Source organism: Podospora pseudocomata, chromosome 5, assembly GCF_035222375.1.
Source record: "Podospora pseudocomata strain CBS 415.72m chromosome 5, whole genome shotgun sequence".
Taxonomy (NCBI): domain Eukaryota; kingdom Fungi; phylum Ascomycota; class Sordariomycetes; order Sordariales; family Podosporaceae; genus Podospora; species Podospora pseudocomata.
In genome coordinates, this window is record NC_085889.1 from 1,009,965 (window position 1) to 1,037,253 (window position 27,289).

Consider the following 27,289-nt stretch of genomic DNA (forward strand, 5'->3'; position numbering starts at 1 on the left):
CACAACCTTGGGTCTTCCAGACACCACACAACCCCCGAGAAGCTGACTCGCAGTCAACGCTTATCAAGACTCGCATTGCCAACCATCAAAATAGCTCCCCGACTTCAATGTTGGCTGCTGTGGACCAGCTTGCTAAGAGTACAATGGCTGTGATGCACCAGGTGGCTCTCCTTCGTGCAGAGAACACTTCACCCGCAAGGCCAACGAGGCACTAAGTAAGCGCCGGAGAGCCAAAAACACGTGTGCGGCTCGGAGGATCACTTACTGTGCAAGATGCAAAGGATATACTTGACCAGAAGGCCGTGGGTGGGGGGAGGCAGCGCAAGAAACGCAGCAGGATGGCGGTAATGCAGGGGGAGCTCGTACGAAGGTTCGGTGCTGTGGTGTGTGCGGCAAGCCTGGCCATAATGCACGTACATGCCAGGAGGCTGCAGAATCATCTGATTCATCTGTTTCTGATTCAGTTATTGTAGTTTCCTAGTGTTGTGGTTGTGTAATTGAGGATAGTTGTGGTAGGGTAACAGAGAGTGCGCGACTCGCTTATATGCGCGACTCGCTTATAATGTACGTTACACTTTTTAACAATATTGCTTGGCCGCACCTCGCAATATTCTTCCCTTTTACTTCTGTAGATCAAAATCCTATGAATAAGCAATTTCTTACTTGTGCCTTTGCCTCAGGAAACGCTGCCCTCACATCATTTTGATCTCGCCATACCTACCTGTCTAGGAAGACTCTAAATTCCAATTGAACCAGACAAGACAAGGTTGGCGAGGTCTGCAGCTAAGCGACTCGCCTACACCCGACCGACCGACCGACCGACCGGTCCAGAACCATTGCCAAGCCCACCATGCCTGTGGCACCGGCCGAGATGCGCGCCGAAGAGGCGTGCAACCAGGTTACGTTCGACATCACTCAGTTCGAACACAGCCTCCCGAAAGAAGACAAGATCGGCCGTCAGTCGCTGCTCCGTCAACAGACCGAGAACATCGCGACTCTCCGCCAAGCTAATGTCCGGACTGCCACTGTCCGTGAGGAAGACGACGACACAGCTCCTGATGACGAAGAAGACGACATTGTGCTCGCCGACGTTGGTCGACCGGGCTTTGCCGACAAGGCCATTGAGACATTCCGACATGAGATCACCGAGCGACTCCCCAACGAGCGTCTGCTGGTGCGGGGTCGCCCCGAGCTGCGCGATGACCTTACCTCCAAGATGAGCGACATCGCCGAATATTACAGTCGTCGTTCCGACCTCAAGACCCCCGGCTTCCCTTTCCAAGCCCTGAACTCAGAGAATGGCGCTCTTACTTTCAAAGGCACCATGGACTACCCTCAGTTCCAGAAGGTGTACGAAACGGACCCTGAGGCTCTGTTCAGAGAAATGAAGCTCCGAATTCTCCTGCTCGTTGCTATGGAGCAGCAGACACGGGAGCTCTACGAGCTCTCCATCAAGCTCGACCATAATCAGGGGGCGATCCATCGTTGGGGAGAAATCCTATGCGAGGTGGTCGCTGCCCAAGACAAGTTGATACAGTCCGCTCCAGGTTTTGACGAGTCCCAGCAGCTTGAGGCCGCAGTCGCCCTGAGCCAGCTGGAGGTTAATCTGCAGGCTGCCAAAGAAAATCTCCTGGCTGCCGAGGACAAGTACCGTACTGCCCAGACCGAGTCGGTGAGACTCCAGGCTGAGCTGGACGAGACACGAGCCGACCTCAGGGAGTCGCAGGCCCTGGTGAATGCCGACCTTCCGACCGTCACCGACCTGCAGAAACAGGTCCAAGAGAAAGATGAAGCCATTGCCAGGATGCAGGCTACCATCACCAACTTAGTTGTCAACAACCGCGGTGTTACCCCGACTCCCTCCGAACAGACCAACTCCGTTACCTCGACAAGCCGTGTCCATAAGAGTACCAAGGTCGACCACCCTCCGATGTGGCACGCCAAAGCCTCTGACGACACTGTCAAGTTTCACGTGTGGTTCAGACAGATGAAGAACAAGATGGAGGCCAACGCCGACCACTTCGACAGTGATCGTGCCAAGTGCATTTATGTGCAGAGTCGTCTGGCTGGCGATGCCGCCGACGCCCTGGAGCCATACCTCCGTGAGGACCACCCTGACCGGTTGGTTACTTACGATGCCTTGATGCAACACTTGCATGATGAGTACCACGATCCCAACCGTGTCGAAACTGCCAAGAAAGACTTCCTCAAGCTCGCCTACAAACCAGGTGACGACTTCGCCAAATTCAAGAACGACTTCGTCCGCCTGGCGGGTGAGATCCGCAAGCCCAAGTCCGAATGGAAGTACGAGTTTAAGGAGAGACTCACTACGTCTCTCCAGGTGGGTGTCAATTACGCCTACATGAACCCCGCCATCGAGTTTAACGAGTATGTCCGCCACTGTTCAGAGACAGCTCGCAACCTCGACAATGCTAGAAAGGCTAGAGAGACCCGTTTTAAAGAGAACCAGACCCAGTCGGAGTCAGGTAGTGGCAATACTAAGTCCTCCACCCGCAGTGGACGTAACCGCGGTGGTAACAAGTCCAACACCCAGACCACCACCACTACGAGCTCCACGAACACCACGTCCACCAACTCTTCCCGACTGCCTACCCGTGCCCAAGGCGATGACCTCCGTAAGCTCATCAACGAAGGCCGCTGCTTCACATGTCGTGAGAAGGGCCACTTGAGCGGCGACTGTCCCCGTAAGGCTGAGGCCGACAAGGAGAGAGAGGCTCGCATGCAAGCGATCGTCGACCGCCACGAGAACCACGAGAAGTCCAGGAAGTCAGAGGACATAAAGACCCAGAAAGAACGTAAGGAAGATGAGCGCACCATGCGCATCTTTAGGGAGGCCGGCACCGCGGAGGTTGCGGTCGTCCACCTGATCGACATCGCCGCCGGCAGGGACTTACAACTGGCAGTCCTCGATGAGGATGTCCCCGCGCCGGACGATTCCGGTATGGCCTTGCTCGACCACCTGCTGGCGGTCAACAAGACCGACGACTCGCTTTCTGTGTGGCGAGCGAAGGCCAGGGGGGGTAGTGAAGACGACCCCTCGCCATTCACGATACACAACGAGCTCCTGATGCATGACGGACGATTTGTGGTACCAGAGACCGACAACCTACGGACAAGGGTAATCCGTGAGGTACACGGCAGGCTGTTGACGGCCCATCCTGGCCGCAACAAAACAAGGAAGATGGTCAGCCAGAGGTACTGGTGGCCAGGTCTCCTCGGAGACGTCGACCGATACGTCGCCAACTGCGAATGCCGCCCTTCGAAGGCCCCACGAGACAAGACCCCGGGTTTCCTACACCCGATCCCGCCACCCGAACGAGCATGGCAACACATCGTGGTGGACTTCAAGAGCATGCCCCCAGACAAGAAGGGGTACAACAACGTGCTGGTCATGATAGACCGGCTCAGCAAGACGGTGTGGTCGGTACCCTGTACCACCAGCGCCACAGCGAGGGATGCCGCCCTCTACTACTACCACGGTCCTTTCAGAGTGTTTGGTATGCCACTGCAGGTCGTCAGTGACCGTGGTCCGCAGTTCGTCGCGGACTTCATGGACGAGATGTCAAAGATTACCGGCGTGAAATGGATGCTCTCGAGCTCCGGTCACCCACAGACTGCAGGACAAGCAGAGATCATGAACCAGTATCTCGACCAGCGGTTACGACCCTTTATCAACCATAACCAGGACAACTGGTCGACGGCACTCCCCGCCATGGATATGGTTCAGAACTCGATACCTCACGATAGCACAGGCCTCGAACCGCATGAAGTCACGATGGGTTTCCCCATGCCCGTCCACTTCGACTGGTCGCTGCGCACCGACCTGACACAGAACATGACGGCCAGAGAGCGACTCAGTCGCGAGGATGCCCAACAGCACTTCCTGAAGATGAAGGCATACGCAGACTCCGCGAGGGAGTGTATAGCCAAGGCCCAGGAGAAACAGGCTGAACAAGCAAACAGGCATAGACGAGAGCCGGACTTCGGTCCTGGTGACCGAGTGTATATACTCAAGAAGACGTGGTCAACGGACCGCCCCAGTGAACAACTAGATTTCCCAATGACCCGACAGCATTACGAGATCGAAGAAATGGTCGGACACTCATACAAGCTGAAGCTGCCTGACGGCTGGAAGGCATCGCGAGTTTTCCATGCTGACCGACTGCGGAAGTTCCCAGACAACCCGCTTCCGGGTCAAGAGAGGGAGAACCCCGGCCCCGAGGAGGTGGGAGGAGAAGAGGAATGGGAGGTTGATAGAGTGTTGACGTCGAGGGAACACTATGGGAAGCTACAGTATCAAGTACAATGGAGGGGGCTGGGACCCTGATCCTACTTGGTATGACGCTGGTGGGTTCAAGAACGGCACGGCTAAGCTCAGAAGCTATCACGAAGAGTACCCAGACAAGCCGGGCCCACCGATGAGGCTAGAGGAATGGGAGAAGGCTGCGTTGGAGGATAGGTTGGATGAGGATTGTCACGGCAGGCCGGACCACTGCACCATACCCACTTTGATTGCTATCAAAAGCTACAAGTAAGCCAAGCTTGCAGGCTTAGCTAGAAACACTGCCCTCACAAAACCCCTATTTTTTGGTCCATTGCAGAGTGTACCGTGTCTCTAATAATATCTTGTTACGCCCCAAGCGCAGTACCCCTGTACAGGAACCACTAGGTGGTGTTGAATTAGACAGTGAGAGGCCCACTGTTAAGGAATTAATATCTTGGCAGTGGGACCTTGTCCACCCGGTCAGGAGAGCCTGTGCTACCTGGCCCTCTTCCCTCCGAAAAACGAACGAATTGACCAAGTTTGCACCCCATATTATTGTTTGACAGGTGGTACCTGAGGTGCTGGGACACCTCGGCCAATCATTGGGCCAGGGATGGAAAGACCCATAAGCCCCAATACGACCAATCAGGAGGTGCTCAGTCTGATCAGTGGCCAAGACCACTGAGCACACTGAGCACACTGAGCAAGGTACAAAGATACTTCAGAAATATATGTAGATAGCTTGACATAAATAGGGGGGAGCGCCCGGCGCTCCCCGTGTCGAGGAATCTGATTCCTCATGCAAGTAATCAAGTTCATTTGTCTACAATCTACTCTCAGTAGCTCTTTGTTAGAACAACCTGTTGTTGACAGTGAACCCGTGTCTGAGGCGCTTGTCACAACCTTCGATCATCCTGTCATATTCACCTCTGGCGTACTGCCTTGCAGTCTGTATCCATTCCTGGTGCAGGTTGTAACATATCTCTAACACCATCTGGACCTCCACTTTAATTCTTCGCCGTATACCTCCCTTTAATACAACCTTATATTACAAACCTTCCTTACTTGAAAAATTTCCCCCATAATACCCCCTAATATCACAGGTAACTACCAAATAAATCCCCATCTTCCCCTCTTCCTGAACCTTATCTTCCTCCTCCACGTCTCCTTTTCCGGAGTAGCTCAGAATCTCCTGCCGAAGCTCTTCAAACCCCTTGGGAATTTCCTCCGGCAGGTCTTCTTCCATTTTAACCTCGCGATGCGCCCGTACCGCAGCCCATGAGTAAGCAACATACGCTGTCTTAGCGCGGCTTATGCCTTCGATGGAGGGTATCAATACGCGGAATTTATTTTTATCGGCGTTAGGATCGAAGTAGGAAATCTTAGAGAAGAGCAGCTTTGAGATAAGATCCTTGTTTTCTAGGTGGTGCTTGTAGAAGGGCGGGGTTCCATATGTTTCGTCGACATTGTTGGCGGAGAGGAAGGCATCGAGGGTTGCGACGGAGAGTTTGAAGCCGCGGATGATGGTCGTTGAGCCCATTTTTGTTAATGGTAAAGTTAATGGAATAGATATAACGATGGGCGATGGCTACTGCAATGGAACTTTAAAGGTTTGGTGTCACAGTTAAGCCAACAGGCAAGCCAGATCGTGTGCGGGGCGCAACGCGCACAGCTAATCGCTAGTAGAACCAATCAGGACGGGAGTAGCCTTACCTGTGGGATCATTGCCAAGGGTTCATGATCCAGGACAGGATCATTGCCAAGAGTTAATGATCCAGGACAGGATCATTGCCAAGAGTTAATGATCCAGGACAGGATCATTGTCAAGGGTTAATGATCCAGGAGACCACGAGGTCTATATATACGGAGGAACTGGCTGGTGTAGATAGACAGTTCTGCAGTATGCAATTCACACTTGTATTCACGGTATCTTGTGTTTACATTGAGACATCTTGTTGTGCACTGTTTAGCTGCACCGAACTAGGATTATTCAGAAGTGCCTTCAACCAGTGTCCCTTTCAGAGGTTCTGGATAGGGGTTCGTCACACGTTGCATACTCACTTCAACTCTGTCACGGATAAGTTGAAGGTGTCAAGTTAACGCCATGGCCGGAAACGTCAGTACTCAGGGGATCTCGACCCAACCCACCATCGACCAGCTTCTCGCTCGTATCCAACAGCTTGAGGATAAGTCACGCCTTTCCCACGACACCCTCATGCAGGAGAACGCTATGCTCCACCAGGAGATTAGTACCTTACGCAAGGAGGGAGAGCGTGCCAGGCTCGAGGCACCCGATTGCTACGGAGGTGCAAAGGGAGAGCTGGGGGGATTTTTGATCCAGCTTAAGGCATACTTTCGGTACTACCCTTCTCGTTTCCCGGACGAGAAATCCAAGGTTGTGTACGCTGCGTCTAGGCTTAAGGACACAGCACTCACATGGTTCGAGCCGATCTTGGGAGACTACTTCGACAATGCGCATGACGAGAGAGAGGATGTCACCAAAAAGTGCTTCAAATCGTACAAAGGCTTCGAGAAGAAGATCAAGGAGGTGTTTGGAGAATATGACGAGGGCAGGCGTGCCCAGGAGCGACTGGCCAACCTTAAGCAGACCCGATCTGCTGCCGACTACGCTGCAGTGTTCAGGACAGATGCACTCCGCAGTGTGATCAACGACGAAGGGTTGATGCAGTTGTTCTACAACGGGCTTAAGGAAGAAGTCAAGGACGAGCTGTATCGAATGGAGCGACCGGAGACCATCGACGAGTATATCGCGATGGCAGTCCGCATCGACGATCGGCAATACCAGCGCCGCAGAGAGCGCAAGGGCACACGCGTGCAAGGACCCTACCACCCCAACGATAAGAGGAAGAGACGGCCTTACGGAACTCATGTCTCGGGGATCATTCACGCAGGGCCCATGGAGATCGATGCTATTCAGCAGCAAAGGCCGCAAGGCCGGGGCCAAGGCAAAGATAACCTCAAGTGTTTCAACTGCGGCAAGGCAGGACACTTTAAGAAGGATTGCATGGCACCCAAGCAACTTGGATGGAAAAGGGAGATCGCAGCAACCACCACATCGAAAGGACCGAGAGTTGTGGAGGTCGCAGCCATCGGATACCGGCAAGGCAAAGCGAAGAACCGCTATCAGATGTGTATGCGAGAGAATGCCAGGCACGTAAGAGACGGAAGATGGGAGGAAGCCAGGCGGAGATGGTTGAAAGACTTCGTGTTGCTGGACAACCCGGAGCAGGAGGACGCTCTTGAACGACACAACCGCTTGGGAAACGACTCGCGGCCCTTCGAGGGGGCCGGAAACCTCTAACGGACCACGAACGGCATTTTCGGAAGCATCGGCGAAAGGCGAAGGTGTGGGACAACGACCCGTTACTCATCAGCGAGGTCGCTGCCGCACAGAAAGGAGGCAAGAAAGACAAACGCCTCTGGGTCACAGCGCACTGGAAGGATATCCAGGCGGTGGCACTGGTAGACGGAGGTGCGGAGACGAACTTAATTCAGTTCGTGCACCAGGCCAAAATACCATGGAAGAAAAAGAAGGAATGGATCGTTATACAAGGACCATTTCCGACGCAAAAGGTCTACAGAGAAACACTACCTCTGGACATCACAGTCGAAGGAAAAACAACTTCAGTTATATTCGACATTGTGGATATGGGACCCTCGAAGGATATGATCCTAGGGCAACCATGGCATGAAGACTACAACCCAGACATCGATTGGAGGGATGGTGGCCACCTACGACCAAGAGAGCCTTGGAAGTATCCAGCCAACGATGGGAGATCAGGAGCACGCATGGAGCAGAGTGAAGGACAAGCACCCTCCACGGCACCACCGCAAGGAGCCCAAGAAGTAATGGTGTACTCCATCGACACAGGCGGCAAGATCGAAGAAGTAGGGTTGACGACGTTGGTGGAGATATCGGAGGTCAACAAGTATGCCTATTACAATAACGTGGAGAAAGGCGAGAAAAAGGCGGTACCGGTGGAATATCGAGGACACCCAGCCTTCACGGCCAAACATTTGGAGGGACTTCCAGAGCGAGGACCGTGGGACCACGAGATCAAGTTAAAAGAAGGAGCCAAGCTACGGCTATTCAAGGTCTACCACACCAACGACAAGCAGAGTGAGGAGCTACGGAAGTATTTGGACGAGAATTTGAAGAGAGGACATATCAGGGAGTCCACATCGCCAGCAGGATACCCCGTGTTCTTCGTGCCGAAGAAGGACGGTGGCTTGCGACTGTGTGTGGACTACCGCCAGCTGAATAACGAGACGGTGAAAAACAGCTACCCGCTACCGTTGATATCCAGGTTACGGAGTCAACTAGCTGGGGCGCGATACTTCACACGCTTGGATATGCCTGTCGGGTACGCCCATATACGGATCAAGGAAGGGGATGAATGGAAGACAGCGTTTCGTACACCCTATGGTCATTTCGAGTATCTCGTGATGCCATTCGGGTTGACCAATGCGCCCGCGACGTTCCAATCTCTCGTTGACCATACAATCCGGAAGTACCTCGACAAGACAGCAGTGTGCTATCTCGACGACGTTCTCATCTACTCACGCACTCTGGAGGAGCACAAGCGACACGTACGAGAGATACTCGACGCGCTACACGGAGCCGGACTCTCAGTTAATAAGGAAAAGAGCGAGTTCCACGTGCAGAAAACAGTATATCTGGGATATCTAATATCGCCAGGTGAGGTTCGCATGGAACCTGGGAAAATTGCGGCAGTCAAGGACTGGCCTACGCCGCAGTCACAGACACACGTCAGGGAATTCTTGGGGTTTACAAATTTCTATCGGATGTTTATCCGGGGCTACGCAGGCATTGCGCGGCCACTCAACCACTTGACCAAGAAGGACGTGGAGTTCCGGTGGGGGCAGGAAGAAGAGCAGGCCTTTCAGGAGCTAAAGGAAGCTATTTTGAAGGACCCGGTGCTCAAATTGCCAGACCCCAATCGACCATTCGAGGTCGAGGCTGATGCATCAGACTATGCGATCGGTGGACAATTGGGCCAGCGAGATAACGACGGGAAGCTACACCCGGTAGCCTTCTTTTCGAAGAAGCTAGAAGGGGCACGTCAGAACTACCCAATCCACGATAAGGAGCTACTCGCCATCTGTGACAAGGGGAGTATCTCGGCTTGGAACAGGTAGTTCAACTCAGTATAATAATCTGTTATGGCCTCAAGGTCCTTGCCCCTTGCCATTTGGGTAGGAAAGGCAAGGCCTACTTATAGTCCTCCGGATCCCCAGGACCGTTCTGAGCTCCCTGGTCCTCGAACCTGTCTTATCTGTCTGCCTTGGCCGGGCACCTCCTTCGGCGTCCTGGCCACTGATTCCACCAGTAATAGGTACATATGATTCCTGTCCTGCAGTCTTCTTGCAGCTCGTATGGGTCCTCAGTCCCTCCTGCCCAACCAACCCGTATCGGCACCCTGGTTCTGCCTTCGTGGTGGTCGCCGTGATGCCTCCGCTGAGCCCCGGTGGGCTCAGTTGGTTGCCGGCCCCAGATATTCTGATCCTGGGCATATCGTTGGGCTATTGTTGGTTGGAGTGTGTACTGTCTAGGGGCACTGAGTCGTGGGCCCGTGTGACACCATCATCGAAGCGTTCGAGGAGTGGAGGCCATACCTCAGCGGCACCAACTACGAAGTACAGGTCTATACGGATCACAAGAACCTGCGGTACTTCACCACCACGAAGGTCCTCAACGCACGGCAAACACTATGGTCAGAGTTTCTCTCGGAATTTAATTTCCAGATCAACTACAAGAAGGGGTCGGAGAACGCCAGGGCAGACGCACTAAGCCGGCGAGCCGACCACCACAAGGATGCACCCAGGGAGTCACCACCACTACTTGAGGAGACGCCAGACGGCACTCTCAAGCATCCACTGCAGCCGTGGATGGAGTGTTGCGCAGTGTATCGTGAGCAAGCCACTTCCAGCAAGTATCAAGGGAAGTTGGGCGACGATATTACGGAGCAATACCCGCAGGAAGAGTTGGAGCCACAAGGCATCCAAAAAGACAGTCAGGGAAGACTGTGGTACAAGAATCGAGCGTACGTGAAGCCAGGTGACAGGACGACACTGGTAATGGATATTCACGGATCGAAGCTCGGAGGACACATGGGTATCGCTAAGACCATGGAAAAGATCAAGCAGCACTTTGACTGGCCAAGGATCAAGGACGACGTCAAGGAAGCCATCCAGTCATGCCACACGTGCGAGAGAACAAGGGCTGCGAGGCACAAGCCTTACGGATTTCTGGAGCCACTACCAGTAGCAGAACGACCGTGGAGTTCAGTCACGATGGACTTCATCACCAAGTTACCAGAACCAAAGGACACGGCAACCGGCTTCAAGTACGACAGTATATTGACGGTAGTCGACAGGCTAACGAAGTGGGCATACTTCTTGCCTTACAAGGAGACCTGGTCGGCAGGGCAGTTAGCGGATGTGGTACTACGGCATGTCACAGCAACACACACATGGCCAAAGGAGTTTATCACGGACCGCGATACCAAGTTCGTATCAAAGTTTTGGAGAGCGTTGATGACGAGGCTAGGGGTAGTGAGTAAGGCATCTTTGGCCTACCACCCTCAGACAGACGGTCAGACGGAATGGCTCAACCAAATTGTGGAACAGTACCTACGGAATTACATCAATTTCGAGCAGGACAATTGGGTTGAACTGTTGCCTACGGCACAGTTGGCATACAACACATCGCCAACAGAGACGACCAAAGCCACGCCGTTCTTCGCAAACTTTGGATATGAGGCAGACCTACGGCAGGGACCGGACGTGGAGGTACCCAGGGCTGGGGTCAAGGCAGACAAGTTACACATGCTCCACGGCAAGCTTAAGGAAGAACTGGAGTTTGTGAGGGAAAGGATGCGGAAATACTATAACACCAAAAGGCTCGAGGGACCTCGCCTTAAGAGGGGGGACATGGTATTCCTTTCCACACGCAATTTACGCACCAAAAGACCTAGTAAGAAGCTGGACCACAGGAGAGTGGGCCCGTTCAAGGTCAAGAGGAAGATATCAGAGACAGCATTCGAACTGGAGCTACCCAGTACGATGCGTCTACGGTCACACACCTTTCACATCTCACTTCTGGAGCCCGCACCACCGGCAAGTAAGGCCAATACACAGGAGGTGGTGGAGGACGAAGAAGCAGAGTACGATGTGGAAGAGGTACTGGATTCAAGGTTCAACAGAGGTCAATTAGAGTATTTGGTCAGTTGGTTGGGATATCCGGCCACAGATAATTCGTGGGAACCAGAGGCAAATCTCAACTGCCTAAACAAGCAAAAAGAGTTCCACCGGCAGCACCCAGACCGACCAAAACCCAAGCAAGCGAAAACCGTACCCAGATTCACGGCTATGCCCATGAATCTGGATACGGAAGAACCTCGACAGGAATCGAACCTGCGCCTCCGACGTGGTAGTCGACGTGCCACGCACTACACCACAAGGTTGGCAGGCACGAGGGAATCCAGGCCCAACTAACACCACACGCCTCCACCACCGTAAGAAAAAGTCGAAGACGCACCACCCACGGGGGACCAAAAATCAAGGCTCAGAAAAAACTTATCGAGTTTTTCTGAACCTCGGAAAACCTCGACGGGAGTCGAACCCGTGCCTTCGACACAGTAGTCGACGTGCTACACGCTACACTACAAGGTTGGAAGGTGTAAGGGGAACCAGATACAACTAGTGCCACGCGTCTCAACCACCTTGGGAAGTGGAAGGCGCGCCATCGGCGGTATCTGGCGCGGCAAGGAAGGAAGGACCGGCTGTGCCTGGATCCAGGGAAAGGTCAGAAGGCCAGTCAAGGCCCAAGGACGGATCCAGGAAGGAGAAGTCGGAGAGAGGAGCAGTAGTGGAAGAATGAGTAGCGGAGGTATTCGCCACCGGCGGACCATGCGGGGTAGCAGGCCGCACGGAAGACTCTCTTTCCTCCTCCTCGAGGAGTCGAGATTCGCGGCGAAAAGCAGCAAGGGCTCGAGCCTCGAGGGCACGCGATTGAGCCTCGAGACGAAGAAGCTTACTTAAGGTAGCCTGCTTCTCGGCATCCAGGCGTTCTTTCTCCTTGATGAGAGGACGGACTACAGGGTTAGTAAGAGAGAGTAAGGCAGCCCAGGAAGGGACTCACGATCTACACCATGGACATCGCAATGGGAGCGACTCGAGTTGACACACGGGAGGCATCGGTCGTACCGAGAGGAAGCCACGCACTTGAGGCTATTCTCTTTACAATAAGTGCACTCAGGCATGATAAGGCCGAACTTCTCAAGAAAATGTGCTTGATCACGGCGACGGTCGGTATTCGTACGGGTTATTTTCTTCACACGGTTAGACATGGCGGCAGGAATGAGAGGGGGATAAACTACTATAGAAATGTTGAAAGGAAAGTAGGGATCGGTGACTATTTCAGGAATAAGGTCGCCGGGGCGTCGACCTGGGAGGAGGGGCATCATGTCACAGTTAACCCAACGGCAGGTCGCGCAGTATGTGGGGCGCAGGACGTCCCCAGCCAATCATTAGGGAAGTCAGGAGACAGCCAATAGGGGCCGGCCAGAAGTGCTATGGCGCCAAGACCCACGAGCACTCTGCAGGATGCAAGATGCTCGGGGTGATCGAAGGCATAGCACGACGAGCACTTTGCAGGATGCAATGTGCTAGGAGTGATCGGGGCCATAGCACGGTTAGCACTTCAGGGTCCCAAGGTCTATATATACGGAGGAACTGGCTGGTGTAGATAGACAGTTCCGCAGTATGCAATACAAGTCACAATCGTTGGTATTCAGACCATTGTGATTGAGACAAGCCATTGTTGTACACTGTTTAGCTGTACCGAACCAGGATTGTTCAGAAGTGTCTTCAACCAGTATCCCTTTCAGAGGTTCTGGATAGGGGTTCGTCACACCCGTTGAGGTAGTGGCGCTGGTGGAGGCTCAGGTACTGAAGTTGTCGACATCTCTTTCCCTCTAAACAGCCTGTATAACGTTATCTAGTATCCGATTATCCACCACTCAGATGGGGTCTTTGGCTCTTCGTTGAGAGGAAATTCTTCAAATCGCTCCCGAAGCTTTTGCCAAGGTAGATCATAATCCTCTCCCATCTGTTGCTGAAATATTCTCTTCCAAGAACTTCTGCGATGTTTCCGGGATTGAAGATGACCGCACATGTGGCAAAACCTACAATGTCCACGACGTCCGAATCCAGCTTAGTGTCGTTTCGGTTTGCCCGCCGCTCAACACATTCTATCCGCGTCGTCGCTAAGGTTTATCTCCTTTTCACATACAACAAATCTATTTCGTCAAACTTCACAATGCTCCCCAAACGAAAGGGGTCTAGCATCGCTGTTCAAATCGATGCAGAAGATCCAGCCAACCCTGAGACGACGGCTAAGCAGTTAAAAATGTTATTAGAAAACGATGTAAATAAGAAGCTAGCTTGGACCCTCAAAGAAGCTCAGATGAAAAACAGGCTTTTAAATTCTTATCTTAACGAAGCACTTACTTTTATCGAGCGGAATAATTTATGTAAGGGTAAGGAGTAGAAGTTTTAACTTTAGTAAGCGCTAGACTAACACCAAAACCAAACGGAAACTTCTGGATCTTTGAGGAGACTTATACCTATGCGCCTAGGTTCGACGAGGCTTGCCCACGATCTGGGCACGAGAATAAACGGCGTTTAAGAAATAGTATGGAGAAGACTAGATTTCTAGAAGACGATTGGTACGAATAGCGATAACCTTAGCTGGGCTACATATAAGTTTATCGAGCTAATCCGGGAGATTTCTACCATAGGGATACAAAGTATATGTACGAACCTTATAAGCCTATAGTTTAGCGCCGGAATCTTACATGGACTTATAAAGTTTCTGGAAAGCGTGAAAGGGCGCCAGACGAGTCGGCTAATAATTTTCTCGCCTCTTTTATTCGGAACTGGGACAAATACGATGGGATTAGATAAGTGCCTATAGAAAGTAGGGAGTGGTGAAAGCGGGAGTGGGACGAATTGTGCAAAGAGAGATTTGCATACGGCGCGGGAAGGGATTCAGCCATGGTAACTGGAGACGCGGAAAGCTATATTGGAGGCTATGGAAACCTCGAATGTTGCAGAAGCTATTATCGTAAAGGATGAACAACCCGCGTAGAGAAGAGTTTCACCATAGACTGCCTACCTAATGTCAACAACTAGCATGATAACTTTGTGGGACACCTCATAGCTGGTCACAACTGCCGCACCGGTACCAAATGGCCAACTGCGTGAGAGCAAGAGAGAGCCGAGCTTCGGATCCTCAGCTGGCCACTGAACGAACAGCTTGTGGCAAAGATAGCACATGCATTAAAGAAGCCGAACCACCACCTTTCTCACTCCCGTCATCAATAGGTTTTGGAACTCACTCCAGACAAATAGCTTAACCTCACTCCCAAGAAGAAATACGGTCATTCCTGTCCAGTTGGGGTTTCCAATATTCTTAAGTTGGTGATACCAGCATCGCCGTCATCAATATTACCTCTCTACACTACCCCAATAACATGATCATTATCTGCAAGAGGTCGCATGTGGTTGCTGTTGGGTCATCATCTTCCTATACACCGAGCTGACATCCGTTACTATTTACTTGTCTGGAGGCAATGTGGCATGCCATATGGTCAAGGCATTTGTTCCACGCAGTTAGAGCATAATTGCCTCGAGTTTCTCTTCTAAAGCTCATTTTTCGAGGGTGTAAATGTGGCTTGCCTCGACATTGCAAAAAGTTGACGCCCTCGAGTTTTATTGATAACTTCAGCCGCAGACAACTTCAAACCAGCTCACGGGTGATAGCTTCAGAAAAAGATGGCAAGTCGATTGCCTGCGTTTCAATTCAAATAATATGACTCAACGGGGAAAGCTGAACCGTCCAAAAGGGGAATCTCTAGCAGATTCTCCACGACTCAACAACATACAATACCACCTGCAGGATGCTCTATGAACCACAAATACAGACTGTATAACCATTCAAATTATAAACAAAAAATCGTAAACGTGGCCCTAAGGTCACCCTTTCATTTCAAAATGACCTCCAAAGCTGCCCTTCCCAACACGCCACTCTCCCATCACCTCGCAGCAATTCTCACATTACAAACAATCCCGAACCCCGTCCGACTCTCCCACACCCCAAAGTCATTCTCCTTCCGAAACGTAATCTCCCTCGCCCTAACAGCCATCTTGACAGCATCCTCATTCTCTCCCGTCCCCGGCGTTCCCGGTGTAGTCGGACTCGACGGGTTACTCCCCACCCTCTCCTTGTTCTTCGACCCCCAGCTCTTCCAAATACCTTTCTCCGCCTTCTTCTCCACCACGGTAGCCTGGACATGCTTTCTCTCCAGATTCGGCTCCGGCCTCAAATACGTCGCCAGTCTGCGCGCCATTCCCTCGTCTTTGAACCACAGCCACTGGGAGGTGTCACTGTTCCCTATACCGTCTGTGTCCTCGCATTCGAAACGACCCCATTCGTCAAACTCGGGCTTGTCTTCGTTGGGACTGTCGCCGTCGTCATTGTCTTCTTCTCTTGAGAAGGATGACTTCTCGCCTTTTCCTGGAGGTTGGGTCGCGGCTGTTGAGCCGGTGTGCTGACTCAGTAGTTTCCCCAGATTGGCCTTGACAATTTTGACCACTTCCCCTTCTCGTCTCCGCTCCGCCGCGCCAGTCATTACCCATCCTTTCGGCACGGCGGCTTCCGGCACGAGGACTAACTCGGCGGCGTGGGATGGGTGGTTTCCCAGATTGGAGAGGAAGTGCTCGATGTGAGGGACCAGAGCGGTGATGATGTCTAGCTCGCGGGAGGCTTGCTCTGTTGCGCGGGCCTGCTGGGCTTGATAGAGACGTCTTGGAAGGGTTCGAAGATGGTTGGTCAGAGGAGAGGTAAGTGGGTTTGTTAGCGAGGATGGTAGCAGGACGCTATCGTTGCCTGTGCTGGAGCTGGGACCGGTATGGCTGCTGGTGAAGCTGCCGCCGGTGTGGGATGTGGTGACGGCTTCGGTGTAGGTTGGGGGTAGGTCGCCGTCGTCGAGGCCGTCAAGGTAGGACATCTTTGCGTGTGTTGTCAGAGCTGAATGCTGAATCCCGTGTCAAGTCCGAGAGTATGATTCATGTGTCGGTTTGAGTGGTGGGTTACAGTGAGTTCGATGGAGGAGGAAATGCTCTGAAAAGTTCAATGCCCAGCCACCCAGGGGAGGTGAGGTGATTTGCGTCAGGTCAAATGCGGCAGCTCGTATCCCCGCAGCGGAACGTGGGCCTCCTAACCGCTGAGCTTTTGCAAGTTGTTATAGAAAAGATACCGTGAGTGCAAACGGAATTCAGTGTGAAAACGCCCGTTTCAGTGGTCTGTGATGCAATTTCCACCGAGGCGTCGCTGAGCCTTGCTGACAATCTGCCGGATTCCAGTCCAAGAATGTGCCTGGCGATGATGGCTTTGAGGGCAATGTGATAGCGATAAGTAACCCCGCCAAATTCAATGACGGCGGCCTGTGTGGGGAGACGGGTGTGGCTGAGCTATAACTTGCCGAATTGGTTAAGGTAGCGCCTTGCAGGCTCGGCGGATCTTGTGTGCGGGCCGGGGTTAACTATCTCGGGGGCTCAATCGCGGCCTGACTGTGACCTTGTCATTTCTTCTCACATGATATCCCAACTGACGTCTATATCCTGCTTTGGGCGATGTTGATCCAAGAGAAGAAGGACCTGCCGAGTAGGTATTCCGTAACACGAAATACTAGGTACAGGCGGGGCGGGGCTTGGCATGTAGATGGGTTACCTATCTATGCGCATCGTGATTTGATGTCCGACTGTTGCGGCTGACATGTCGGTCAGAGATCGGGCCTCCAGATTGACGATTCGGTTCCTGAACTATGCTCGGTCGAGTTGCTGTCAAGTAAAAAGGATCCACGGGCTCAAACACCGAGACGACTTTTGGTAGTCTGAAGCGAGAATCTAGCACGTTGTGCTCTCCCGCAACAGCAGTGGTGCGACCCGGAAACGCTATGTTCCAGTGCATATACCCGGAGGATCACCGGTGCCACCCCTCATTTTCCCCAGTGAGTAACAGACAGCGCTTGGAATTCTTCCAGAGCCCGTCAGCAGCCAAACATTCTCGCAACAGCATCCATCTTGCGTCTGTCATTGGTGCCACCGAGACAAGATTCTTATTACCGAGCATTATTCCGCGAGAAAACCCCTTTCCCTTATCGGTGACACAGCCACACCCACAGGTTCAAGGCAGAATGGGCTAACCCCTTTGTGGCGACAGCATAGCCGTGTTAGCCGAATGCCAGATCAGATGATCCACAGTGTTATTGAATGAGAACCCTGCGTTAGGCGGTATTGGCAAGGCTGTGTGTACTTGGCGAGCCGCTCGTAGATGTCTGGTTCACTGGTTTGCTGCCGTGCATCGTTGTATTTAAAGAAGAGGCTGACCCCGATTTCCAAACATAGCCATATCTTCATTATCATCCACCATATTATCCACGTGGAATTGCCAGTTGTCGTCCATTAACACCAGTTGGCAGTGGCGCAACAAAGATCCATCCACCACCAGCGTGACCACTTCATTCTCAATCCTTCGCAAACCTTACTCTCAGCCCAGAGAGCGCACACATACATAACCGACTGAAGGCCATTAACTTTTCGCCACTTTTCCCCAGTCATCTAACCACTCCATCTCACCACCAACACTATCAAAATGGCCTCCTACAGAATTGCCGCTCCCGATGAGTACCTTGCCATCACTGGCATGGGAGTCAAGAATGGTTTGTTTTCGACCACTAAAACGTTTTGGTGATCAGTCGCTAACATGCACCCCCAGTCAAAATCACCAAGGCCGCTTGGGTATGGCCCTTCCAGCGCTGTATGCGCTTCAGCGTGCAGCCCCACGACTACGCCATGAACCTTCAAGCCATGACCAAGGAGAAGCTCCAGTTCCTTCTCCCAGTGGTCTTCACCGTCGGTCCCGACGTCAACCAGCGCGGCGCTAACAAGAAGGGCAAGTCTCCTGCTCCTCCTGGTGTCTCCGGCGCCGGCAGCGCTGGCTCCCCCGTCGAGGACGATGAGGACGGAGTCTATGATTATGACAACCACGGCCATGTTGCCGGTCGCGAGGACCAAGGGGACTCGCTCATGAAGTACGCCATGCTCCTAGCTGATTCTGGCGCCAAGAAGGACGGCACCAAGGATTTCCTCGAGAACATCGTCAAGGGTATTATCGAGGGTGAGACGCGTGTGCTGGTGTCCAGCATGACGATGGAGGAGATCTTCACCGAGAGAGAGGTGTTCAAGAGGAGGATTTTCCGCAACATCAAGAGCGAGTTGGACCAGTTTGGTCTCAAGATTTACAACGCCAACGTCAAGGAGCTGAAGGATGCGCCAAACTCGATCTACTTTGAGAGTTTGAGCAGGAAGGCTCACGAGGGTGCTACTAACCAGGCCCGTATCGACGTCGCCGAGGCCCAGCTCAAGGGTAACGTCGGTGAATCCAAGCGCAAGGGTGAACAAGAGCGCGAGATATCCAAGATCCAAGCCGAGACCGCTGTCGCCAAGACACAGCGCGACATTGAGCGCGCCTCCGCCGAAGCCGTCCTCGACACCCGCAAGGCCGAGCTCAACCGCGACGTCGAGATCTCCCGCGTGGCTGCCAAGCGCAGCGTCGAGGCTCAGGACGAGGAGTTGAAGGTCAAGGTCGAGATCAAGCGCGCCGAGGCTGAGCTGCAGCGTCTCCGTGCGACCGAGGTCGTCAAGGCCACCATTGAGCGCGAGGCCAAGCAGCAGGCTGCCGACGCTGCTGCGTACGAGATCGAGGCTGACGCCAAGGCCAACTTTGAGAAGGCGAAGCAGCTTGCCGAGGGTGCCGCCTACAAGGTCAAGGTTGAGACTGAAGCGGCGGCGTACCAGACGAGGCAGAACGCCGAGGCTTGGACTGATGCCGCGGTGAAGCAGGCTGAGGGTAGGCTTGCGGGTGACATTAAGACTGCGGAGGGTATGATGGCCATGGCGGAGGCGTATGCCAAGATGAGCCAGGCTTTCGGTGGTCCTCAGGGCTTGTTGCAGTACATGATGATTGAGAAGGGTACCTATGTCGAGCTGGCCAAGGCTAACGCTGAGGCTGTCCGGGGCATGGCTCCCAAGATCAGCATCTGGAACACTGGTGCTGAGGTTGGTGGTGAGGGTGGTGCTGCCAATGGCACGGCGGCCATGCGCAACATCTACCAGATGCTGCCACCTCTCATGACGACTATCAACGAGCAGACTGGCATCACTCTGCCGGAATGGCAGTTTGGAAAGATGGCTGCTCAGACTGGGGAGGTGCAGAAGGCTATGAAGCCCAACGGCACCGCCTAAGCTGATGTGGGATGACTCCTGTTTTCTTTTGTTGTTTTTGCTTTTCTATTGTCTTTATATGGGAGACGACAACCGTTTAGTGATACCAGCATGTGAGGATGCATACAGAGATTGGTGGGAGTGTATGGGATCGGCGTTTATTCGTGGGTTTTATGCTATTGGTTTCCGCCATATATTTTCTGGGCATGTTTTTCATCATTGTATCTTTGGTCTTTGTTTCTTTTTCTAGCCGCGTTGCATCAGTGATACCTCGGTTGTTTTTGGTGGACGAGTGGGACAAGGCAACATAGAAGGATTGGACAGACAGACAGACAGCAGACTGATAATACATTTCTTTTGTGCCTAACCTTTGTTATGAACAGCTGCTTTATCGCCAATTTCATGTCACTCATTATGCTCCTGCGACCCTCTCACAACCCAGTCGGTCCAAACTCGGCGATCTAGACCCTGATGGACCTTGACCCCTCCCGCTCGGCCCAGGCACTGAGGAGACTTCATAATCTTCTGATATCGCCCTCAACGTTTCCAATTGCCACTGCCGCTCAGCCTCTGTTAATGATGCTTGTCAAAGACAGGATGCGTCATGTCTAGTAGGTACAACTGGCTCTCTTTCTAGACGTTTTGGCACAAACCTACAGGACGAGTCTAGTCATTTGAGTGATTCTCTTCTCTGTTCTGGTTAGAGAACGATGTGTCCGGGTCTCACCAACGCACTGGGCAGGATAATGAACGGGGCAGTTTGGTAGCAGAGCCACTTTGGATTATGGAATGGTAGCATTATACAATCCTCAACACCATCCGCCTTGTCGCCACACTTCTTGAGAAGGTCTCAAAATCGAACAGCTTTCGCGGATCCGACCACTCAAAGTGTCCTACACGCTCGTATAAGTCCGAGTCTGACTTCTGCTGCATTACCAGGACAAAGAACCGCGGCATTTCCTCCCAAGTAGTTTGCAATTTGATCGGTATCCCAACAAGCAGCTGTTGCCGAAATTCATGATCAGTCCACCTCAAGGCTTTATCTAGGGAATATATGAGGCCAGGTGGGTCAGCGCTGACCACAACACGATCGATATCTGACGATAAATCACCCATATCAATCCCCGTGTTTTCGATGCCCATCATTTTTAACCCAATGACATCAAATACCTGGTTTTTAAATAGAAAAGCGTGGCAATCAAGAGCCAAAACCCGAAGCTGGCTCTGGTCACTCCTTGCACCAGTCTGAAGTGAAGGGCCTAGTTCGGACCCATTCCGTGCGAGTTCGATCAAGGCTCTCAAAAGCAACATAAATCTCATTCTCCATCAAACTATCAGGGCGAACTGCATCGTTGTGAGGGTGCAGTATGGCTACACCTTTCCATCCGGCCCACGACCACGAGGGGAAGCCATGGCGGCGGGCAGGTGGTTCCCCATCAGGTGGCTCTCCCAGGCTCCAGCAGAGACCAGCCAAGAAGCCCTTAGGGGATCGGATCCAATTTTTCGGGCTACACAAGACTGGAATACCCCAGATGTTGTGTATGGGAGGCTTGTGCTTGGAGAATTGGCCAAGTATTCCTTGGAAGGCATTCAGAATATCATCTTCGTTGCCGAGTTTCCGATGAGTGTATTCGTATATCCGGTCACCAATCTCAAGTGAATATGGTGCGGTTCGGAAACGGGGAAACATGTCATCGTTGGATGCCGATCCGACTCGATCGAAGGGAATATTTAACGCTTCCGAAAACGAGCTGAGCCCGCATTGGAAATACACTTGCTTGTCCGTAAACACCAACCGCCGAGACGAGAGCACTCCTTCTTGGTATGTCCAACCACGTGTCGACCAAGCAGAGGATGATATGTCGTCCTTGGTTGAACCATAAGACCAGGTTAAGTACCCGCTTCGAAGCTTGACGTGTGGTTGAGCCGATCGTCGAGTCTTGCTCACACCTGGTAGGCCGTACGTAGGATCCGATCCTACTGCGGCCACAATAGTTGCTTGAGCTGACCCGTAAATCTCTGCCATGAGTCGAATCTGAGAATGCTTGTCGCCTTCGTCGTGTTGGCGAATGCAATATTGATCTACCCATAAGTATCGGAAACCTAGCTTGTCGGTAACAGTGAGGCTATCTTCAATGGTGAGAGGAAGGTCTTGTAGCGGCTGGGTGTAGTCTAATTGACGTGGTTGTATGGCTTTACCCCAGACATAACTGAGGGCCAAGAAGGGGGGACATCGCGTGCCGAGGCTCGCTGCTTCAACGACAAGGCGAGTTTTGCAGTCAATGAGTCGAAAGTGCCACTGATTGTCGACTTTCAGAGGCTGGCAATCCGTCTTTCTACAATGTTTTTGGTTGCAATAATTGAGCCATGCGCGAAGGAGGGGGTAGTCGATGGCACGCGGGTCGAGGGACCGTGGCCCAATGGTTCCATCTGTCCAAGATGGTGGACTGGTGACAGGCTCTCCGATATATCCTCTCAGTCGAAACAGGGCTCTGTGAAATGCCGCCTCGTCACGCGAGTAGCTAGAGACTTCAGGCAGAATGCCGAGTATCCTGAAGTCGAAGCCATCGTCGGGTTCCCTCCAGCCGTAATTTGAGGCGTATCTCCAGGAGGCAGAGATTAAGGTGCCGGATCCCATGCCATCGCCAGCGCAGTAAATTTCAAAAAGTCGACACAATGCGCAGGCATGAGAGACATATTGCCCCACAAAGACCAGTGGGACAACTTCTCCATGGGAAGGTGCTTGGGAAAAGAGTGGGTTAAGGTCGAGCTTTTGGCAACGACGGCAAAGCTTGTCAGGCTCCATCAAACCAATTTAATGTGAAAAGCATTGCACATCTGAAGATATTTTGGCAATGGATGAAACTTGAGAATACTATTTCCTGCCCGAGTTATGGTTTTTTGACCAGGCAGACTTCACTGCCTCACCATGCCACCTTCCTGATTCCCGAATCAACTTCAGCTGCACTGGCTGCCTCTGTCTTACTCAGCGTTGCATCGGTAGACGCAATCGTTCTGAGGGTTTTCAATGTAAAGAGCTTCGAGTTTGCGCAGAATATGATTAGATCTAATCTTTGCAATGGTTGGGTTATAAGGCTTTAATGCTAGATTATACGACTGCAACTGCTGGGATATGAAAAAAATAAAGCTGGGATAGGAACAGGTAAAGCTGGGTATGAAAGCTTAAATGGTATAGTATAGACCCACGAGTGCCCATCTCCATCTTTGTCACCACGTCCCAGTAGCACCTAGGTATATGGGTGCTCATTCGAAATTCCACGAAGCAAGCCACGCCTCACTTCGACGCATTACATTTCCTCAATATCACTTGAACACGTCCAGAGGTCCGAGATAAAATTATCGTCGGGAGTAAACGCATCATGTTCCGAGAGCGGGTCAACATGGAACGTCACAAAGTGTGTTTATATCAGCCCTATTTATCCGTCGGGCCCATCCATCGCCGGTACCTCGCAAATCGGTCCGCGCCGAACCATCGGACCCGGTTGATCCGTCTGGACCTGCATCAGCCGAGATTGTTCAATATGGAACCGGCAGCAAACATGACGGAGATAACTCCCTGCATGACGATCTCCAGACGTATATCAAGTCATGGCCAAGCACCACTGCCCAGAGGTTAACCTGCCACCGCAAGCGCTTGTTCTCTCCGTCACACCCAAGCCAGTCAGTATGGCCGTCAAGCGCGTCGTGGCCGTCCTGGCACTTGCCACCAGCTTCCTCGCCACGTCGGTACTTGGTGAAGAGCAAGCAAAGTGTGGCCAAGCGAGCTACTACCCATCCGAGTACGCCTGCTACAACAATAAGACACTCTGCCCGATTACGTTCAGCTTGCCGACCAAGCCCTGCGGTGGGGGCTGCTACTCGCCAGAGCAGTACTCATGTGAAGACGAAACGATCAAGGAACTGCCTGAAGCGACGAGCCCCTTCACCCTTACGTTTTCAGGCGTGCGCAAGACTTTCCAGAACCTGAACGTCAAGGCCTGCGGGAGATACCTTGCTGTGGGCGCCAACGCTAGAGAGTGTCATGCTTGCACTGCGGCCGGTGGCACAAACTGCGGGACCTACCAGAACTCGACGGTGCTGCTTCCTGGTGGGCAAATGGTCTGTTTTTCCTTGATATTCCAACCTGAGTAACGATTCTAACACAATGATACAGGCTTCCGACGTTCCCGGCCACCAGTACTGGTACATCAACCCAACCGACGGTATCCTACGATATACCGAAGCTCTCGCTGGTAACGCTTCGCTCTGGAACGCTACTATCCCTGGGAAGGAGTTCGCCGGTCAAAACGTCAAGGTCTACGAAAACGGACTGTTCACATGGACCCGAGAGGATGCCACGACACACTGGTGGATGGCTTGCTTGGTTACGCTGCCTGGTGGTGCTGTTGGAACTGCCAGGTCGTGGCGCATCTATGCTCCCACTTACGTCAACATGGAGAGAGGAGACTGCGAGCTTGGGAGGATTTTCTCCAAGGCGGTGGATAGGAAGGCGGGGGTGTACAAGTACCCATGATACAATAGCCATTGGGAAAGTTCCACCAAGACGGAGGAACAACACTGGGACTGGTGAACATTGAAGCGCCTTTTGCTCATTGCCAAGTACGAGGTTGTCTGTTCGGATGTATATATGACAAGACTTACTTTGTGCATAGATAGAAAAAGAGAGAGATAATATCAGACGGTCTTAATTCGCCATGGGGTGGCAGTTGGTGATGATGGTTGTGGTCTACCCAGTTGCATGTGCGTCGGGAGAGATATTTATCTTTCCTGCGGGCCAGCCCGGTGGGTGATTCACATGATCGGAGTCACTAGTTGTTGAGAGATAAGCGTTTACGCTATTTGCTCATGTTCTTTGAGTAGGTAAGTTTAGGTTACGCCTTCATTCAGCCACACCGAAGGTTACCACAACCATGGCTTGCCATTTGTACGAGGGCACCCTCACCACAAAATAGTTCACACAAGTAAGTTAACCCATACTATACTGTGAACTACCTTATGCCTCAACTGTTAATTGATAGGCCTTTAAACGATCTTGCAAGACCTGTTAACTATCTTTGAGGCCTATGGACTGTCCTTTAAGGAACCTCCTTTACTCTCTCAATTATTTTGTGGTAGGGGTGGAGGGGTAACCAACACTAACCTCATCGGTCACTGAGGGGCGAATGAGAGGTATGATTGGAGGCAAGGTTGGAGTATGGGGTCACGGAGATAATAATGGCCGTGGGGATTATGTTTTCCGGCGCCCAGCATCTTATACTCCTTCCCGAATCTTCAAGTGGCCTCACTAACAGGAAAACCACAGACTTCCCCTTTTCTCAACAGACCTCACCCTTCGACGATCGACAACCACATAATTACCCTCCCAGAATCTTCAAAATGAAGACAGGCCCAACCTTCCCCATCGAAACCACCGCCCTCCTCGTTCCATCCCCCGGTTCACCCTTCACCATATCCCCCGTCCTCATACAAAACCTCCGCCCAAACGAACTTCTAGTTGAGATAAAATACTCCGGCCTATGCCACACCGTAACCCCTCTTCCCCTGTCCCCTCATTGCTCGCAAGCACTAATCACCAACGCCAGGACTTCCTCCTCCGCGACGGCGCCCTCCCAAAAGTAACCTACCCCTCCATCCCAGGCCACGAAGGCACAGGCACCATCCTCGCCATCGGTCCCGCGGTCAAGAACCGTTCCCTTTCTATAGGAGATGACGTCCTCCTCAGCTTCACCTCCTGCAATGAATGCCACCATTGCCTGGAGCAATCCCCCTCGACAAAATGCAAGCTCATGCCACCGCTTAACCTGTCGTCTGTTCGCGACGATGGGACAACGGCATACCAAATGCAAGATGGGACACCGGTATCGGGACATTTCTTTGGACAGTCGTCGTTTGCCAAGATCGCAGTGGTAAGTGAGCTGAGTGTGGTTCCTATCAAGGGGATGTCGGAAGAAGAAATGGGGATTTGGGCGCCGATGGGGTGTGGATATCAGACTGGTGCGGGGACTATACTGGATGTCTTTAAACCCAGAAAGGAGGATGTAGTGGTTATTTTCGGTATGGGAGGGGTAGGGTTTGCTGCTCTCATGGCCGCTGCTTTGATCTTGGAGGTTGAGACAGTTATCGCGGTGGATTTGGTGCAAGAGAAGCTGGATCTGGCGAAGGAGATGGGAGCGAGGTGGGTGATTAACGGAAAAGAAACGCTAGATGTGGTGGGGGAGATGATGAAGATAACTGAGGGAAAGGGGGCGGACTTTGCGGTTGATACCACGGGAGTGGGGAAGGTGGTGCAGGATATGATTCGGTGTCTTGGGCAAGGCGGCACAGCAGCGAGTGTGGGCGCCCCTGCGCCGGGGGTGAAGATTGAGGTGGACGTGGGGATGTTCTTCGCGTTGAGTAAGAAGTGGATTGGAGTTGTGGAGGGGGAGGTTTGGCCTGTTGAGGTGAGTTAATGAGATGAGGTTGAATCAGAGGAAGAGGCTGACACAGGTCGGGGCTGGCAGTTCATTCCGCGGTTGATACAAGCCTATAAGGAGGGGAAGTTTCCAGTGGACAAGATTAGCAAGGTGTACCCTGTTGAGGAGATTGAGAAAGCTATTGCCGATACAGAGAGTGGGAAGGTAAGTGTAGTGATGTTGGGCCAGGTTCTGTGGCGTTGAACAGCAAACTGACATGGTTATAGATTATCAAGGCTGTTCTCAAGTTTCAATGCCAACTCCAGAGTCCAACACATGGTACCTAGTTTCAAATCAACAAGGAAAGCACATCTGAATTCAACTAATCTGTGTCTATACAAGAGCATCACGTCCGTATATATGGAACAGTCTTAGAAATTACCTGTCAGCACAAATGGCCAACCGCGCAGTCTGGAGAAGGCCCAACAAGCATGATGCAAAGTGACTTTCAATAATCAGACCCAGCAGTATCCGCCCGAATCTCTTCAGATCCTTCAAAGGTAAAGTCGATGGGCATCCGCCACTCCCACTTCAGGCCTCCAATGATTAAATCGGGAGTATCCGACAAAATTTTATTAAAGTAAATGGCAGCCGCCTTCATAGGCACCATGTTTGGCTCACCGTCAGAAGAGCTATCCAGGCCTTCCGCCGCCATGAAAATGTTTCCAACCAACAACGGGAAGTCAGTTCGTGTACCTTGTTGCCCCAGACCTTTTGTGGAAGATTTTCACAGGCTGCATTCACCTCCAACAAAAGTGTCCAGCACATCTGCTGGAGAAACAACCAGGGAAAGGCCAACTCGAGTGACTCGGCACGAAGTGCGTATGCCGGCAATTAAATCAGGGCCTCCGGGTTCAACATACCTCCTTCAGTCGCCCTTTTCCGAAGTTGCTTTCTTGCTGGTCTTGGCTTGTCGAACTCCGGCCCGATCATGGCTCCCATCTCTTCAGCCCGGTCGAGGTCAACCTGGCTTTTAACGATGACCTCGTCAACCTATCTGGGAGTCCAATCGATCCTCCAATTTGTGCCCCCGAGATAGCGCTCAGAAAACATGTCACAGACCTGAGTCCGGGTCTCAATCTTGATGTCACGGCCGCTGAGGCGAGATGACAGAGCATCCCGCCGACGCAGTTCCCTG

At 52.4% G+C, this 27,289-nt stretch overlaps 5 protein-coding genes and 2 non-coding genes across 7 annotated transcripts; 5 read left to right on the forward strand and 2 right to left on the reverse strand.

The window, feature by feature from the left end:
• Window positions 1-5,333: 5,333 nt before the first annotated feature.
• Window positions 5,334-5,825, reverse strand: QC762_500490 (uncharacterized protein; the record flags this gene model as incomplete). The annotated part of the gene is made up of 1 exon (XM_062890480.1): window positions 5,334-5,825. One exon carries the CDS (start codon window positions 5,823-5,825, stop codon window positions 5,334-5,336), a length of 492 nt encoding a protein of 163 aa, XP_062741743.1.
• A 5,897-nt stretch (window positions 5,826-11,722) lies between these two features.
• On the forward strand, window positions 11,723-11,793 carry QC762_0076600. Its single transcript has one exon. It is a non-coding gene; the product is annotated as a tRNA-OTHER (tRNA).
• A 137-nt stretch (window positions 11,794-11,930) lies between these two features.
• QC762_0076610 lies at window positions 11,931-12,001 on the forward strand. Its single transcript has one exon. It is a non-coding gene; the product is annotated as a tRNA-OTHER (tRNA).
• A 3,425-nt stretch (window positions 12,002-15,426) lies between these two features.
• QC762_500220 (uncharacterized protein) lies at window positions 15,427-16,401 on the reverse strand (the record flags this gene model as incomplete). Its single annotated transcript, XM_062890462.1, has 1 exon — window positions 15,427-16,401. The coding sequence occupies one exon, from the start codon at window positions 16,399-16,401 to the stop codon at window positions 15,427-15,429; it is 975 nt and encodes a 324-aa protein (XP_062741744.1).
• A 560-nt stretch (window positions 16,402-16,961) lies between these two features.
• On the forward strand, window positions 16,962-20,107 carry QC762_500230 (uncharacterized protein). The gene is given in 3 exon segments (XM_062890463.1): window positions 16,962-17,624; window positions 17,641-18,114; window positions 18,171-20,107. 2 exon segments carry the CDS (start codon window positions 18,048-18,050, stop codon window positions 19,697-19,699), a joined length of 1,596 nt encoding a protein of 531 aa, XP_062741745.1. The 5' UTR covers window positions 16,962-17,624; window positions 17,641-18,047; the 3' UTR covers window positions 19,700-20,107.
• A 2,907-nt stretch (window positions 20,108-23,014) lies between these two features.
• Window positions 23,015-24,212, forward strand: QC762_500245 (uncharacterized protein; the record flags this gene model as incomplete). Its single annotated transcript, XM_062890464.1, has 2 exons — window positions 23,015-23,797; window positions 23,853-24,212. Exons 1-2 carry the CDS (start codon window positions 23,288-23,290, stop codon window positions 24,210-24,212), a joined length of 870 nt encoding a protein of 289 aa, XP_062741746.1. The 5' UTR covers window positions 23,015-23,287.
• An 863-nt stretch (window positions 24,213-25,075) lies between these two features.
• Window positions 25,076-26,577, forward strand: QC762_500250 (uncharacterized protein; the record flags this gene model as incomplete). The annotated part of the gene is made up of 4 exons (XM_062890465.1): window positions 25,076-25,225; window positions 25,282-26,139; window positions 26,200-26,316; window positions 26,379-26,577. The coding sequence occupies 4 exons, from the start codon at window positions 25,076-25,078 to the stop codon at window positions 26,436-26,438; spliced, it is 1,185 nt and encodes a 394-aa protein (XP_062741747.1). The 3' UTR covers window positions 26,439-26,577.
• Window positions 26,578-27,289: the final 712 nt, after the last annotated feature.

Coding starts and splice junctions, on each gene's coding strand:
- QC762_500230 (XM_062890463.1), top strand. CDS start 18,048: ATGGCCTCCTACAGAATTGCCGCTCCCGATGAGTACCTTGCCATCACT. Junction 18,115..18,170: donor TGGCATGGGAGTCAAGAATG/GTTTGTTTTCGA, acceptor ATGCACCCCCAG/TCAAAATCACCAAGGCCGCT.